At 49.9% G+C, this 14250-nt stretch overlaps 1 protein-coding gene across 2 annotated transcripts in view; it reads left to right on the top strand.

Moving 5' to 3' along the window:
- Positions 1 to 13768, top strand: part of RNF43 (ring finger protein 43) — a 32469-nt gene extending 18701 nt beyond the window's left edge. For both annotated transcript variants that reach the window (XM_042442514.1, XM_042442516.1), the window contains 8 exons: positions 182 to 304; positions 5031 to 5105; positions 6283 to 6414; positions 7716 to 7817; positions 8604 to 8765; positions 9515 to 9617; positions 9904 to 11376; positions 11728 to 13768. In XM_042442514.1, the coding sequence (XP_042298448.1) occupies positions 182 to 304; positions 5031 to 5105; positions 6283 to 6414; positions 7716 to 7817; positions 8604 to 8765; positions 9515 to 9617; positions 9904 to 11376; positions 11728 to 11771 (2214 nt within the window). In that variant the 3' untranslated portion in view covers positions 11772 to 13768. The remainder of the gene's footprint in view (positions 1 to 181; positions 305 to 5030; positions 5106 to 6282; positions 6415 to 7715; positions 7818 to 8603; positions 8766 to 9514; positions 9618 to 9903; positions 11377 to 11727) is intronic.
- Positions 13769 to 14250: the final 482 nt, after the last annotated feature.

Genomic DNA, 14250 nt, shown 5'->3' with positions numbered 1-14250 from the left:
TTGAATAGACTTGTGTCTAATACTGCTCAGTCGATGTGCGACGGAAAGTGAGCAAGCTCCAGCATAAGTCCTTTGCACTGCGATGTTTGACCGCATGCCAAGTGTCGCAGTGCAGCCTTGCCTCCAAAGCAGTTTTCTTGCACTCGGCTCTGCCTTGACTCCTTTTCCTTTCTCTCCCCAGTTCCACCCCTTGTCTCTGTGCAACACCAGCGAGGACGAGCACACCGTCCCCGGTTTCGTCTCCATCGTCAAACTGGAACGCCCCGACCTGGATCGCCATCCTTGCCTCTCGCTGGCCAACAAGGTAAGGGCTTTGCCAATCTCTATATATTTGGTGCTGGTGGAGAACGTCCCGCCCAAACCATTGCGATCAGCAACAAAGATCTTAAAAGGATTTGCTCACAACCCAAAGCAGGTGAGGCTGCGGTCATTGGCCTTGGCTCCAATGCTAATGCAGGACTGGCCCAAGATATTGTCCTGCTTGAGGCCAAGATGGCTTCCTGTCCTATTCCAGGTGCAAAACCCAATTGGACTGGCTGGGAATCTTCCTTCGCCACCCAGCCCCATACATACCCATTTTTGTGGGTTTTTCGGGCTACGTGGCTATGTTCTATAAGAGTTTATTCCTGATGTTTCACTAGCATCTGTGGCTGGCGTCTTCAGAGACTACTGGCACGGAAGTGAGTGGGTTACATTCTCTGAAGATGCCAAAGCCACAGATGCTGGCGAAACATCGGGAATAAAGTCTTCTAGAACATGGTCACATAGCCTGAAAAACTCACAAATACAATGGTTGCCGGCCATGAAAGCCTTTGACTTCTTCAGATTTGGTCCCTCGACTGGAGACCACTGGACCAGAAGAGATCTGCAGGGAAGGCTGGGGTGCATCCACACTGTAGAAATAATGCAGTTCGACATCACTTGTCAGTGCTGTCACTCCATCTGATGGGATCTGTAGTTTGACATGATCCTTCGCCTTCTCTGCGTGTCCTGATTTTTACTTTCTTTGCTGTGAGGGCATCTGAAGGAAGGAATACCTTTTAGGGTCCCACTGCCAGGCTTTGAAACAGGAATGTAGTTTTGCACTTTGCACTGGATACGGTGGGTCTCTTGGATGGCTAGTGGATCTGCTCATGCGTACAGACCTGAGGCTTGGATGATTGTATTTCAGCTTCCTTAAAAGACATATAAGAGATAGGCCCATGTTTTGCAAGGGCCAAGGTCCTGAGGCAGGGAAGGTAAAAGGCAAGGGCGTCATCTCCTCCGAGGGTTGAGTTTCGTAGATCAAAGGAAGGCGTGAAATTAGCCGGCTGCTGTGTCTTGCAACGTAGCCAAGTTCCTTCCATATATATTATATTCCTATTTGCCCTGCACTTTATGATGAGCCAACTCACCTGGCCCTCTCTTTGCTCGCCCAAAACCAGCAGCGTCTTCGGTGAAATTAAATGAAATGGTCATTTCCCTTGGAAACCTCTTTGGTTTTCATTCCGGAGGCAGGAGATGGGAGCCTTGTGTCAGCCTCTGCTTGTGTGCGCACTTATGCAACTCTTCCTTCTTCCAAAAGGGAGTCAGGTTTCTTTTCCGCAAGCTTGCCTTTCAGACCTTATCTGGCCTTGCAGAACCTGAGCTGTGATGGTTTGCCAGAGTTTCTGGAGAGCTCAGGTCTTGCAAGGAGATGCGAAAAGATCTGCGTCCGCTGCTGAATTTTCATTGTGAAATGGAGGAGGATGCTAGTCCATATTGTAAGGATTGGGAGGTTGTTTTGTGCCTTCAAGGCACAAGACGTCAGAAGAAGGCCAAGGCAAATAAATAAATCGAGACAGGCCCATGTTTTGCAAGGACCCACTCAAAATGGACCCGCTCCAGTCGGACGGAGGGGAAACGTAAATCGATTCCGATCCACATCTGGTTCGCACTTTGATTTCTCCGAGAGGACACTGAGACGTGGGTTAAATGGATCTCTGAATCGGTTCAAGTGTGAACCAGGGTCATTTAAACCAGTTCAAATCGATTTGCAACCCGGTTTAAAAAGTCATGGGAATGAGGCCCCGGAGGCCAGGTGAGCTGGTCCTGGAGTCCACTTTTCTTCCACAGAAGGTAGCCCTGGAGCAGCCGGAGAGTCGGAGGCCGCTTGGCCTTTGATCGGCGCAGCTGGGAAACGCTGCGCCTGACCTCTGACCCTCCCTGCCAGATGCACACCCCTGGCGCTCCAGGCGGGCCCTGTAATTGCGCAGCCCAACCTGCCTGGAAGAAGGAGAAGCAGAAGTGGATACCTGCTTGCACACGCTCCCCAGGGACGCCCAGATCAAAGGCGGCGGGGAGGCTGAGATCTGGCTCCAACCCTGCACTTTGCTCATCAAACTTCCTCTCCTCTTCCTTCCTTCTGCGCCAGGCGGGACGCAGCTTAACCGCTTCTCTGCCAAAAACCAGCCACCATCATTTGCTCATCTCCTGTTGACAAGAGCTTGCCAGGCCAGAGATGGGCGAGGAACCGGGTGCGAGGGTCCATGGAAGGGACCCCAAAGGGCCATCCAATCCAAGCTCCTTCTGCCATGCAAGAAGACACAATCCAAGCCCTCCCTGCAAGATATCGCGATCCAAACCCTGCTTGGAAACCTCCAAAGAAGGAGACCCTTTCCAAGGCAGCAAACTATTCCGCTGTCAAACAGCTCCTACCATCCTGTTGTTTTCCTTTATTCTTGCATTTTGCATCCATTCCGGAGCTGCAGGACATAAGCCTCCTCCATCCCCAACAGGACATCCGTTCAAATATTTCATAGGATCATAGAGTTGGAAGAGACCCCCAAGGGGCCATCCAATCCAACCCCCTTCATCCATGTGCAAATACAGAATCAAAGCACCCCCCCAACGGATAGCCGTCCAGCCTCTGTTTAAAGGCCTCCAAAGAAGGAGACTTCGAGGGAGCGTCTTCCGTTGTCGAACAGCTCTTACTGTCAGGAAGTTCTTCCTAATATTTCGGTGGAATCTCTTTTCCTGTAGTTTGCGCCCATTGCTCTGGGTCCTGTTCTCTGCAGAACACAAGCTTGCTTCATCCTCAATTTGATATCCCTCCATTTATCCATGGTTCATTGTTAAGTACTGTACTTTAACCCTCATAAAAACAGAAACCATCCCTTGATGGTTGTAGTGTCTCTCTTGGAAGCACTAACCCCACTCTATTCTTTCATCCATCCATCTTTCAAACAGTTATGCCTCCTGCGATTTTGCAAGTTCCTTGGCATTGCTTTCCTTTGCTTCATCCTTTAGATCCTTTGTTACATGCCCTTAAGTTTGACCCTCGACTCAATCCACAGGTTATATCAAAATCCTTAATTTTGGCCCCAAAACATGCCCTCGACTTATACATGAGGTCGATCTCTACTATACAGTAATCCCTGATATATTGGGGTTGTTGGGGACGAGGCGGCCAAGCAAGTGCCTCTGAGCATGCGCAGCAGATTCCAAAAGGTGTCAAGCCTTTCGGCTACATCCGAGTCGATCCCTGCAGTGCAGCCTGCCACCCCTTTGCCTTGACCCATGGGAGAAGTAGTGACCCGCATGTTCCCAGAGCCATGCGCTCCTCCTGGTTGCAAGCCGTGTGGAACAACAACCCAGCCAGCCACCTGCCTTGGGCTGGGTGGGGAGGCTGGGCTCGCGGTTTGCGTCCCAGGGCCTTTGAAGCCCAGCCAGCAGCGGGTGGTTTTGAGGCCTGTTCTTGGCAGGGACCCAGTGCCAATGGGATCCAGGGGAGGGAGGCAGGGAAGGGAGGCAGGTGAGCCATAGCCGGCCCGGGCGGAAAGGGTGGGGAAGGGGGGGATTTAAGGTAGGCCGAGGGACGTGGCCGGGCTGCAGGCGGAGGGGGAGCAGCCCTGCAAGGCTCCTGCGACTCCTCTCTAGGGAACACAGGAGGCTTTTGTTCCATCCAGACAGGGAAAGAAGCCAGGCAGGAGGGGAACATGGCAAGGCGGAGCTGAACTTGCAAGGCTGGCTGGTTGACTCCCCGAGCAAAAAAAGAGGCGACGGAGAGCTGCGCACACCTTTGCACACCCTCCGACTTTTCGCAGATGGGAACTGGGACACGCGTGGCGAAAGTGGCGAGGCAGGAGAGGCGAAAGGGACGATGAGGAAGAGCGCACAGTCTCAAAGAGGCCGCAGCGGTTTGCTTTTGCCTGAGCCGACTGGGAAGGGCAAGGTTCTGCTCACTCCTCTCCGCTCTCCTCCGTCTGAGTTCGTTGAATGCAAACACCTTTTGCACTTCGAAGTCAGTTTGCAGCCACAAAAGTGAGCTGAGGACAAAGAGGGGAAGGAAGTAACTTTCATCCCAAAAGAAGTAGAGAAATTATTTAACTAAAGAATTAGGTTATTTATTTATTTATTTATTTAGGGAACGAAGCGTTGTTCCCCGAAATAAGGGTTCTGCTCCCTCCCGCAATGCATTTTTCATCCGTTCGCTACATTTCTAGCGCTGCAAAGAGTGAAGCCCAATTAATCCTCTGCCATCCCACTTTTCCAGCTGCTGTTAAAATGTCCCAGTTTCCATCTTCCTTGCTTTGTCCTCAGCTTACTTCAATTGCTGCAAACTGAGTTCAAAGCACAATCTGGTTGTTTGGACTCTATTAACTCAAATGAAAGGAGGAGACAGTCTTGCCCTTCCTTGTAGGTTTAGGCAAAAGCAAACCGCTGCAGCCTTTCAGAGCTTGTACATCCTTCCTCCTTAGGGCCTTTTGCCATTTTGACCACACTCTGATGGTGCTTGGCCACACATCTCCTGGGTTTTATCTGTGAAATGTTGCACATTATGCAGGAAGAAAGGTAGACCTTTGTATAAAAATGATCGTTGATAACCTCTGGATTCAGAGCTTGAAACTGGACCGAAGATGGAGAGAGGTTGCTCAGGCCATGATGCCATCTCTCCATGGACCAGAGGTGGCACAACGGAGGCAGTTTGAGCATCCTCCTGATTTAATAATAATAATAATAATAATAATATGTTGTATTTATCCCTTTTCCTTTCCTGTCTTTTTGGGCAGGCCAAACTGGCGGGAGAGAGGGGTGCCCGGGCCGTCCTCTTCGACATTACAGATGACCAGAGCGCTGCTGACCAGGTAAGGAGGCCTCTGTTTCATAGCATGGAGCCACAGCATTTAAAGCAAACTGCACTAAGTCTGCAGTGCACATGCAGCCAAGATTCGTCTTTGGATCCCTTTGGATACAGGAAGATGGTGGTCCAGCCTGCATTGTTGCACAAGACGCAGTCCTCCTTCAGAACATTTCAGCCCCCAAGGCAGCGAGCATCTAAATTCCTGCCTCCGGCAAACATACCTTTTGTTCCTCCAAAGAGAAGGAGGGGGGAACGCAATAATAAATCAAAGCCCTAACAATTTTCTCTTCTTCCCAAATGCTTCTGCCTGAGGCAAGCCACCTTTGCTTTGCCGAACGGTGGGCCTGGCGTCTCCCTGGGATGAAAGTCAGGGACCCTCTCGCTAGGCTTGGTTGTATTTCAATGTTTGCATCCTACCCTCTGTCTCAGGGCGGCATGCGATTTAGGGCAATAAATAACTTGGGCTGGAGTTCGACATGGGGATGTACCTCTTTCTGAGGCTGCATCTGTGCTGCAGAATTACAGCAGTTTGACACCGCTTTGAACTGCCGCAGCTCAATGCTGGGGAATCCTGGGGTTTGTCGTTTGGTGAGGCACCAGAGCTCCAAATATGTCACCGAACTACAAATGCCAGAATCCCATAGCATGGATCCAGGGCAGTTCAAGCCGGGTCAAACTGTGGCGGCAACCATGGAGTGCAAAGGTTTCCAAAAAGCCATAAACCATGCATCCTATCAAAGTGGTGTCAAAGTGTATTAGTTCTTGGAATTCCAGAGAGCAGGGTTTGAATCTCGACTAGGCCATGGAAAGCAATCTTGGACGAATTGCGCTTTCTCAGACTTTGAGGAAGGCTATGGTAAACCTCTCTGAGCAAATCTTGCTAGGAAAATATTTGCCCTCTGAGCAAATTTTGCCCAGATTGGAAGAGTTTATTCCTGACGTTTCGCCAGCCTCTGTAGCTTTGGCATCTTCAGAGAATGCTGGCATGGAAGAGAGCAGGATGCATTCCCTGAAGATGCCAAAGCCACAGATGCTGGCGAAACGTCAGGAATAAACTCTTCTAGAACATGGCCATATAGCCCACAAAAAAACCCTATTAATGCCGGCCGTGAAAGCCTTCGACTCCACATATGTGTGTGTGTGTTTGTGTTTTGCATCTGAGGTTCCTCCTTTTTCCGCAGTTGAGGAAGCCTCGAGGACTCAGCCACCCGGTTGTCCTGATCTGGGGCCACGACGCCGAACTCTTGATGGGGGTGGTCAACAATAACCGGGAGGCCCACGTGAAGATTGAGGTGAAGGAGATGCCGGCTTGGGTGAGTCCTCTTCCCCATCAGATGTCCCTCTTCCTCCTGATGTCGCTACACAAATAACGGGGATAAGGACACGTTGGCTGGGACCTCGTATCGCTTCTGGGTGGTGCCGATATTTTGCAAACTCAGTATGAACCCAGTGCAAGATATTTGGCAAACTCTTTACCGAATATGAACCCACTGCAACATAGGTGCGCATGGCTCCATCTCCAGGACTCCTGGGTTTTGTAGTTCCGCATGGTCTTCAAGCTTTTGGTGCCTCGCCAAATGGAGCCCTGGCAGCTCAAGTGGTGTCAAACGGCATCATTTCTACAGTACAGATGTGCCCAAAGGCGCTTTATTTGAGGAAGCATTTAGCCACATGGAAAGGTCTTTGCTTGGGCTCTCCATCCAGTTTCCACCAGGCCTTTCTCTCTGCCTCGGGCTTCTCTACCTCTCTACCATCCCTTTAACCTTTCACTTTCTCCGGGCTGTTTTTCCTTCTTCAAAGCGGCAATTGTGTCACCGATTCTGGGGAGGAAAGGCTCCGGCTTTTTGATCTCGCCCGGCTGCCTAATTATAGGCCTATTTTCCTCCTTCCTTTTTGCTATCCGGTTCTCCAGCGGAGCGATCTGGTCTCGCTCGATCTTTACTTTCCTTTTGTCTCATTCTCTTCGAGATCGCTATCTGTCCGGCTTTCATCCTTCGCGCTCTGATGAAACAAGCCACCAACGTATCTCCCAACAATCTTCTCTTTGTGTAGAAACACAAGCTCTTTACCCCACGCTTCCTTCCAAATCATGTTCCATCCACACTGAACCTCTTTGCCGGTTTTTGGGGCTTGTTTGTTCATGTTTCCATCCCTGATTCAACGCTTGTTCCTTACCATGTTCCACATCTCTGTCCTTTACGCTTTCCGTTTTCTGTAGCTCTCTCTCTCTCAGGATTCAGCTCCTGGTCCTCTTTTCCATTCTCCAAATTTCCAGCATTGCGGAGAGCGGCGAACTAAACATCCTTCACCCCTGGACCTCTTATATCTCTTGTGCACTGCATCCCTTTGGTACCTATTCCTTTTCTTTGGATGCCCAAACTGCATTTCTCAATGCTTGGCTAAAATGTTAAATGGTTGCAGTCCTGAAGGGAATGGAGGGAGTTTTCATTTTGGCGAGGCAGCAATGGACTTATTTCTCCCCTGCCCTCATGGCTTCTCCGTTGCCGGTTTATCCTCACAACAATCCTCTGAGGCAGGCCAGGTTGACAGAGAAAGTGATGGCTTTGTGTAAACAGTGGCCATGGAAGATTAACCTCTTGTGTTTCCCCAACAGCCGGACTTTGACATTTGGATCCTGCTCACTGTTATCAGCACTGGCTTGGTCATTGTTATCATCTTCATCGCCCGCACTCGCTGCCAGCCAAGGAGGAATCAGGTAAGGACCTTATGGGGGTCACCCATCTATAAATGTTTCCCTAGAGCCCCTGTTCTCTTTAGTGGATACATGGGATGATGGGCCCTATCGACTAAAGGGCTGGGATACTTCCCTGCTGTGTGTACCATCCGCTCAGTGGCATCACAGCGGTTGGTATCAACTCATTGCGGTAACTCATGTGTCCAGTTCTGGACACCGCAACTCAGAAAGATGCTGACCAGCCGGAATGTCCAGAGGAGGGCGGCCAAAATGGAAGGTTTGGAAACCATAAAGCCCTATTAAAAGAGAGACTTGGGGAGCTGGGTATGTTTAGCCTGGAGAAGAAGAGGTTAAGAGCTGATATGAGAGCCCTGTTTAAAAGCTTTTTCTGCACTAAGTGTCACGTGTGTTGGAAGAGACGACTTGTAAGACTCCTCCAGTCTATTCATAGACATAGCCATGTTAGTCTGTAGAATCAGTATGTAGAGAGATCTTGTAGCACCTTTGAGGCTCAGACAAAGAAAGAAGTAGGCAGCAGGAGCTTGCATAGACTAAAGTCTATTTCCTCAGATGCATTTGGAAGTAGACTGAAGTCTACGAAAGCTCATGCTGCCATCTTCTTTCTTTCAGTGAGTCCCAAAGGTGCTGCAAGATCTTTCTACATAGGCCTCCACTCTATGATTTTATCGAAACTGCAAAGAAAGGGTTGCATTGATAGTCTCCAAACCCCAGCAGATAGAAACTGCTAGCCTTTGCATGGTGCGCTTCCGTTTCCGATCCCTCAATGCTTTTGTCCTTTCCCCGCAGACTGGTGTGCAAGAGGAGACCCTCCAAGCCATCAACCAGCTGGCCACGCGGAGGTACCAGGCCCGCCGCCGACGCCAAGGACCCCCAAACCGAGACTCTGCCAGCTCTTGCAGTTCTGCCCCCATCTGCGCCATCTGCTTGGAGGAGTTCAGCGAGGGCCAGGTGAGAGCAGGGCCCTTTCTGGCCTGGTCCTTGTGGGGTCCTCTAAACAAGTACAGCACTTCCATTGCACATTAATTTCATGTTTAGACCTGGGTCTCATCTCCAAGGTGTCTCATTATGTGTATGCCTGGAGACCAGGGTTCGATTCTCCGCTCAGCCGTGAAACCCAGTGAGGGACCTTGGGCAAGTCACACTCTCTCAGCCCCAGGAAGAGACTTCTTTAAAAATACACCCTGTAGGTTAAAAACACGTTCGGAAAAAAATGTTATTTGGTTCTTTTACACTGCTCCAGAGAAGCGTGAGTTCTCATGTTACAACCCTATGAAAAGCTTCCGGTTCCCATTGACTGGAGCAGGCTTTGAAATCCTTGCAAAACCAAGGTTTTCTGTTTGGCTGGTAACTGGCAGACTGTTTTCCTGGTGACTGGCAAGGGCATTGGCTATGTTAATCGGTTGCATTATATCCCTGCATTTGGCAGCATGCACGAAACCGCAAATTGAGGCAGTAATTGCATTAGTCATTTGCGTTGAAATGAATGCATTTTAATATTTACCTCCTGTACGTTTCAGCTCCGATATATGCGCACTGCTGCTGGGGTATGTGTATGCTACAGCCTTCGACTTCCCATTTAGGCTCTGGTTCTTTTCTAAATTGAATTGTTTTCCTGGAGATACAAATACTTTATCAATACTCAGAGTACTGCAGTAGGACCTTTCTGTCTCGTCCCTGACTTGTGTCTTTCTTTGCAGGAACTGCGGATCATTACCTGCTTCCATGAGTTCCACCGCTGCTGTGTGGACCCTTGGCTTCAAGAGCATCAAACCTGCCCTCTGTGCATGTTCAACATCGTTGGTAAGTGTAAGTGGAGAGGGTTGGTATCCCAGTAAGGTGCAACCAGCTCTCCTCTGGGGAAGGCTTACGTCGTCCAAGTAGCCCTTCCACTTAGGAAAATGAAGGAACACAAGTGGAGACATGATAGAGCCTGACTCTGCTCCATTCCCGCCTCGGCACATGAGGGCATTGCAAGCCAATTTGCAAAGTGGAGAGATCAGTGAGAAAAAAGGATTTCCATGGGGAGAAAAACCACTCCCGCTCACTTGTTCAAAGCTGACTTCATCTCTTTTCCCCCCTTTCCTAGACGGAGCACTCTCCGCTTTGCCTGTGCATTCCCACGAAGATCCACATCGCCCAGGACCCGGGCAGAGGCCTCGTTTTTTCCGGCAGCACCCAACGCGCGCCTTGCACCATTTCCCACGGACTCTCCCTCCCGGGAACTGCTCTTCGGCACTTCCCCATGGCCACCCATTCTTCCACTCCCCAGAGCTCTCCCAGCTGGATCTGGGGACTGTGCATTACCTGCCCTACAGGCCAAGAGGGCTGGAGCCTTGGTGCGGCCACCAGACCCCTCTTTCCCGAGGCCGGTTGGTCCCTCAATCCCAGGAGTCTTCGGCATGTGAGCGGCAGGCTCTCCCCTCCCGTAACGGCAGGGCTTGCCTACTTCAGCACCCGCCTTCATGCCGCCAAGGTCTCCGGGGGACCCTTGCTGCCAAGGCGAATCGTGCTGCTCCGCTCCATCGGGGAATCCGACAAGGGAGGCATCATCACCTTCACTACCACCACCATCACAGCAGTGGCTCGGGGGAGAGCTATGTCACGGAGCCGAGCGGGTACCTCCCTGACGGACCCGGTAGCGACTCCAGCTCAGGGCCTTGCCACGGCTCCTCCAGCGACTCCATATTGAATTGCACTGATGTCAGTTTGCAGGCCATCCATGGAAGCTGCTCTACTTTCCGTAGCTCACTGAGCAGCGATTACGATCCATTTGCCTTCTGCAGTTCGGAGAAGGCGGCTGCGGAAGACAGGTCGGCGACCGCTCCTTCGTGGAAGGACCCCAGGCCGCGATCGGTTGACTCTGCGATAGCAGGCAGAGCCCACCAGGCCAGTAGCCATGTCCATTTTCATCACCACCACCACAGGCATCACCATTACGGACGCAGCCCGCCGCCTTCGGACAGTCGGAACAGCAGGTCAAGTCAAGAGCCCAGTCAACGCAAAGCCAAATATTCCAGGTCCAAGACCCATCGCGTCCCGGTGCCAAAAAAGGCAGAGAGAATCCAGCTGCTTGAAGCAGAGGTCTCCCAAACTGGCCAAAGCACATCTTTGCCTCCAGGACAGCATGCATTCTCTTTTGCAGAGGGATCTGACTTTGGCGCAATAGCCGATGACCCAGCCGGAGCTGTTGGGCCGTGGACTTCTCAGAAACGCTACCTGCAAATCCATCCCAGTCGGCGGAGATGGAAATGCCCCATTGAGACTTCCCAGCCCTCTCCCTACAAAGACTCCAACGTGCCCCGAGATTTTAATCTCCCCAATCCTTCCAGTCCCAACAACCCCCAAGAGGTTGAGCCTCTCCTGGCAAACAGCCCCTCCATAGATCCTCCCGCAGCCTCACCCCAAGTTTTGCCATGCTTAGCGCCGCACTCTGCTGTGGATCTTCCGCAGGAACTGGACGGGTCAGAGCTCCTGGACTGTGGGGCAATATCATCTGGGGAGCATTCAGGGACGGACACAAGCACTTACCTCAGCTGCCAAACTCAGCAACACCTTCAGGGTAAGGATAAGCCTCACTCTTTAAGGTAGGGTGACCCTACCATGCCAGGCCCTAAATGGAAAGCATTGCTGCTGGGGTATGTGTTTATCCTGTGAATATTATCGCGTAATCGCGCATAACAATTTCGCACGGCGTCGCACAAAACCCGCCATTAAAGCGATCGCAAAGAAGCGTTGACACACATCTTTTTAACTTTGGGGACTTCAGCGTCAACGCATTTCCAGTATCACTTTATGTGCGCAATTGTGTATGATAAGCATTCGTGCAATTGCTCACCATTTCTGCTTCATTTGTGGGATGCTTTAAATGTGCTTTAGTGTGATAAGCTCACATTCTTGTTCTTTATTACAGGACCGAAGGAAGATGCCCCAGACGTGTACGAACATTCGGTTTGAGAGGAAGCGGGATTTGCCTGCCGTGTTGGTGAAGCCTGAACCTGACTTTTCCCAAAGCTAATGAGAGTGGACTTGATCACAAGCTCTCAATCCAATTTTTAATCCTGATCCAGACAGTGTCACCCCCCGACACTTGTCTCCACATTCTTGCCTTAACGCCAGCCAGCTCTTTTGCCTGCCAAAGCCATAACTCACATGCCAAACGTAATCTGCCAGTTTTACCAGTGACCATCTTGAAGATGGTTCCTTGAAGGGATCTGTGTCGCTCTTTTTTAACATTAGTGAGAGGAGCAGGAGGAGGGCAACGAATCACATTTTCAGGATAGGCAATAATATCCCTCTGTTTCCCAAGATGTGCTTTTTCTGTGTCAATGCCAATCCCACAGTTCCTTAGAAGAGACCCTCAAATGTTCAAGTGGAAATTCAAGGGAGTCCCCCAAAGCCCAGCTTCCAAAGCAGACGTGACGCAATGCATCAGGTAATTTGGCATATCCTTGCGGATAGATCAGCCGGTGCCAGATGCACAGTGTTATTGTTTTGCTACCCAGTTGGTGGGATGCCCATGTCATCTTGGCATATATAGTCTGTGAAAGCCAAGTGCCCAGTTATATGCCACCATATCCCTCCTTGGCCAAGCCCCCTGGTCCTGTCTAGATTGGAAAGGTGTCGTTGGCCATGTCCGCATGGATGGGCGTCTGCCCACCTCCCAATGCTTCTCCTCCCATCCCCACATCGGTGTGCAGTCCACAGAGTCAGGGGGTTCTCCGGAGTTTCTGGCCTCGTTTGGGGCAAACGGAGATTCTTTTTACTCCGGAGAATTGCCCTGGAGTGGGGACTGGACCTGAGCTTTGCCTGTTTTGGCCCTATGCATCATCTGAACTGTTCAGAGAGGGAATGTGATGAGAATGTTTCTTTTCCTCTGTGCGGACACAGCCCTTCTTGCTCCTAATGTATGGGAGAAGTTCAGGGTACCTTTCCCAAAACCCGTTTCTCATCCATAACTTTTGCCATCTTGACCACACTCTGGTTTTGCTTGGCCACATGCATCCCGGTTTCCCCCTGTGAAATCTTGGAGGGTATGGTACTAGTTTAAGGAGAAATACCTTTGCCCCTTTTTTGGTCCAGGGCTTAAAAGCATCCTAAAAGTGAGGAGAGCATCCTATCTTGGGAAGCATCATGGCCCCAAAATGATTACAAAATAGCTTTGGCAGAGGTTTCTTTAGGGAGTCACCCATAAGAAAGTTGAAAAGCTGGCTCTGCTTTCTTGTAATGTTTGCTTCAATGTTAAGGGACCGTTATTCCAAGAGCAAATGTGTGAACAAGACAAAATGGCAAAATCCACAGAGACGTTGCGAGATCTTTCCCGAAGGAACAGTTTTCAAAAGGCCTCGGCGCTTCGTTCCTTTTCCCAGCCGGAACGAAAAGACGAAAGGATACGAAGAAAGGGGGGGGAAACATGATGGAGGAATATCGACTACTCCAGGCTGAAAATCCTTTTTGCGTTCGGTCGCGGTTTATTCGAAAACGGCGACAGAAATTAGCATCGAGATGAGAAAACCATTCTCTTTGAATCGCCATTGCTCCGTTCCCTTTCTCCCGCCAACCTCAGACCCTTTGAAATGTGAACCAGGAGTTTATTTTTGTATTTTTAAATTCAATTTCCCGAGCCTTACTTGTTGTTGTTGTTGTTGTTATTATTATTATTATTATTATATTTTGGAGGCACTTGGGTACTTTTGTAAAACCGAACCAAAAAAACGGAGGGGAAAAACAAAAACACAATGTTTATGTGTATATATATATATATATATATATATATACACGTATGCGGAAAAATGAGATATTTATGTCAAAGAGACAGAGATTGTTTGAATACGGGGGAAAACGTGTGCGTTTTATTTATTTTGCTAATATATTTATCCACTTGTAAAGCTGTTCAGTGGCTGTTGTCGTTGTTGTTGTTATTTTTTCCACTATAAAGCCATTGGGGGCCTATGTTTTAGAGGTCGCTTCGTCTTCTTCGTTCCTTTCTATACATTTGCGCAGTGCTCAACGAAGAGCCAAGATTTATCCGGTGTCGCAAATAACTACAGTTCCCAGAATCCCATAGCATTGTGTTAAAAGTGGTGTCGAGCCGGGTTATTTCTGCAGTGCGGACGCAACCAAAATGGGTGGCAAAACTGCAAATCCCAGAATCCCCATAGCATGGCGGATAAAGTGGCATGAAAGTAGGTTATTCTGGCAGTGCAGAGGTGACCCAAATATGTGTCACAAAACTACAAATTCGAGACTTCGATGGCATGGTCGTTAAAGCAGATTGTTCCTGCAGCACGGATCGGATGCGACCTAAACGTGTCACGAATGTGACAGTCCCAGAATTCCATAGCATGGAGCCGTGGCAGTTAAAGCGGTGCCAAAATGGATTAATTCCTTGAGTGTAGATGCAGTCTGTTTCGTAGTACTTTTGAGTAATGGAAAA

This window comes from Sceloporus undulatus, chromosome 11 (assembly GCF_019175285.1).
Source record: "Sceloporus undulatus isolate JIND9_A2432 ecotype Alabama chromosome 11, SceUnd_v1.1, whole genome shotgun sequence".
Taxonomy (NCBI): domain Eukaryota; kingdom Metazoa; phylum Chordata; class Lepidosauria; order Squamata; family Phrynosomatidae; genus Sceloporus; species Sceloporus undulatus.
The sequence above is the reverse complement of the archived record's forward strand: the minus strand, read 5'-3'. Positions and strand labels throughout refer to the sequence as shown.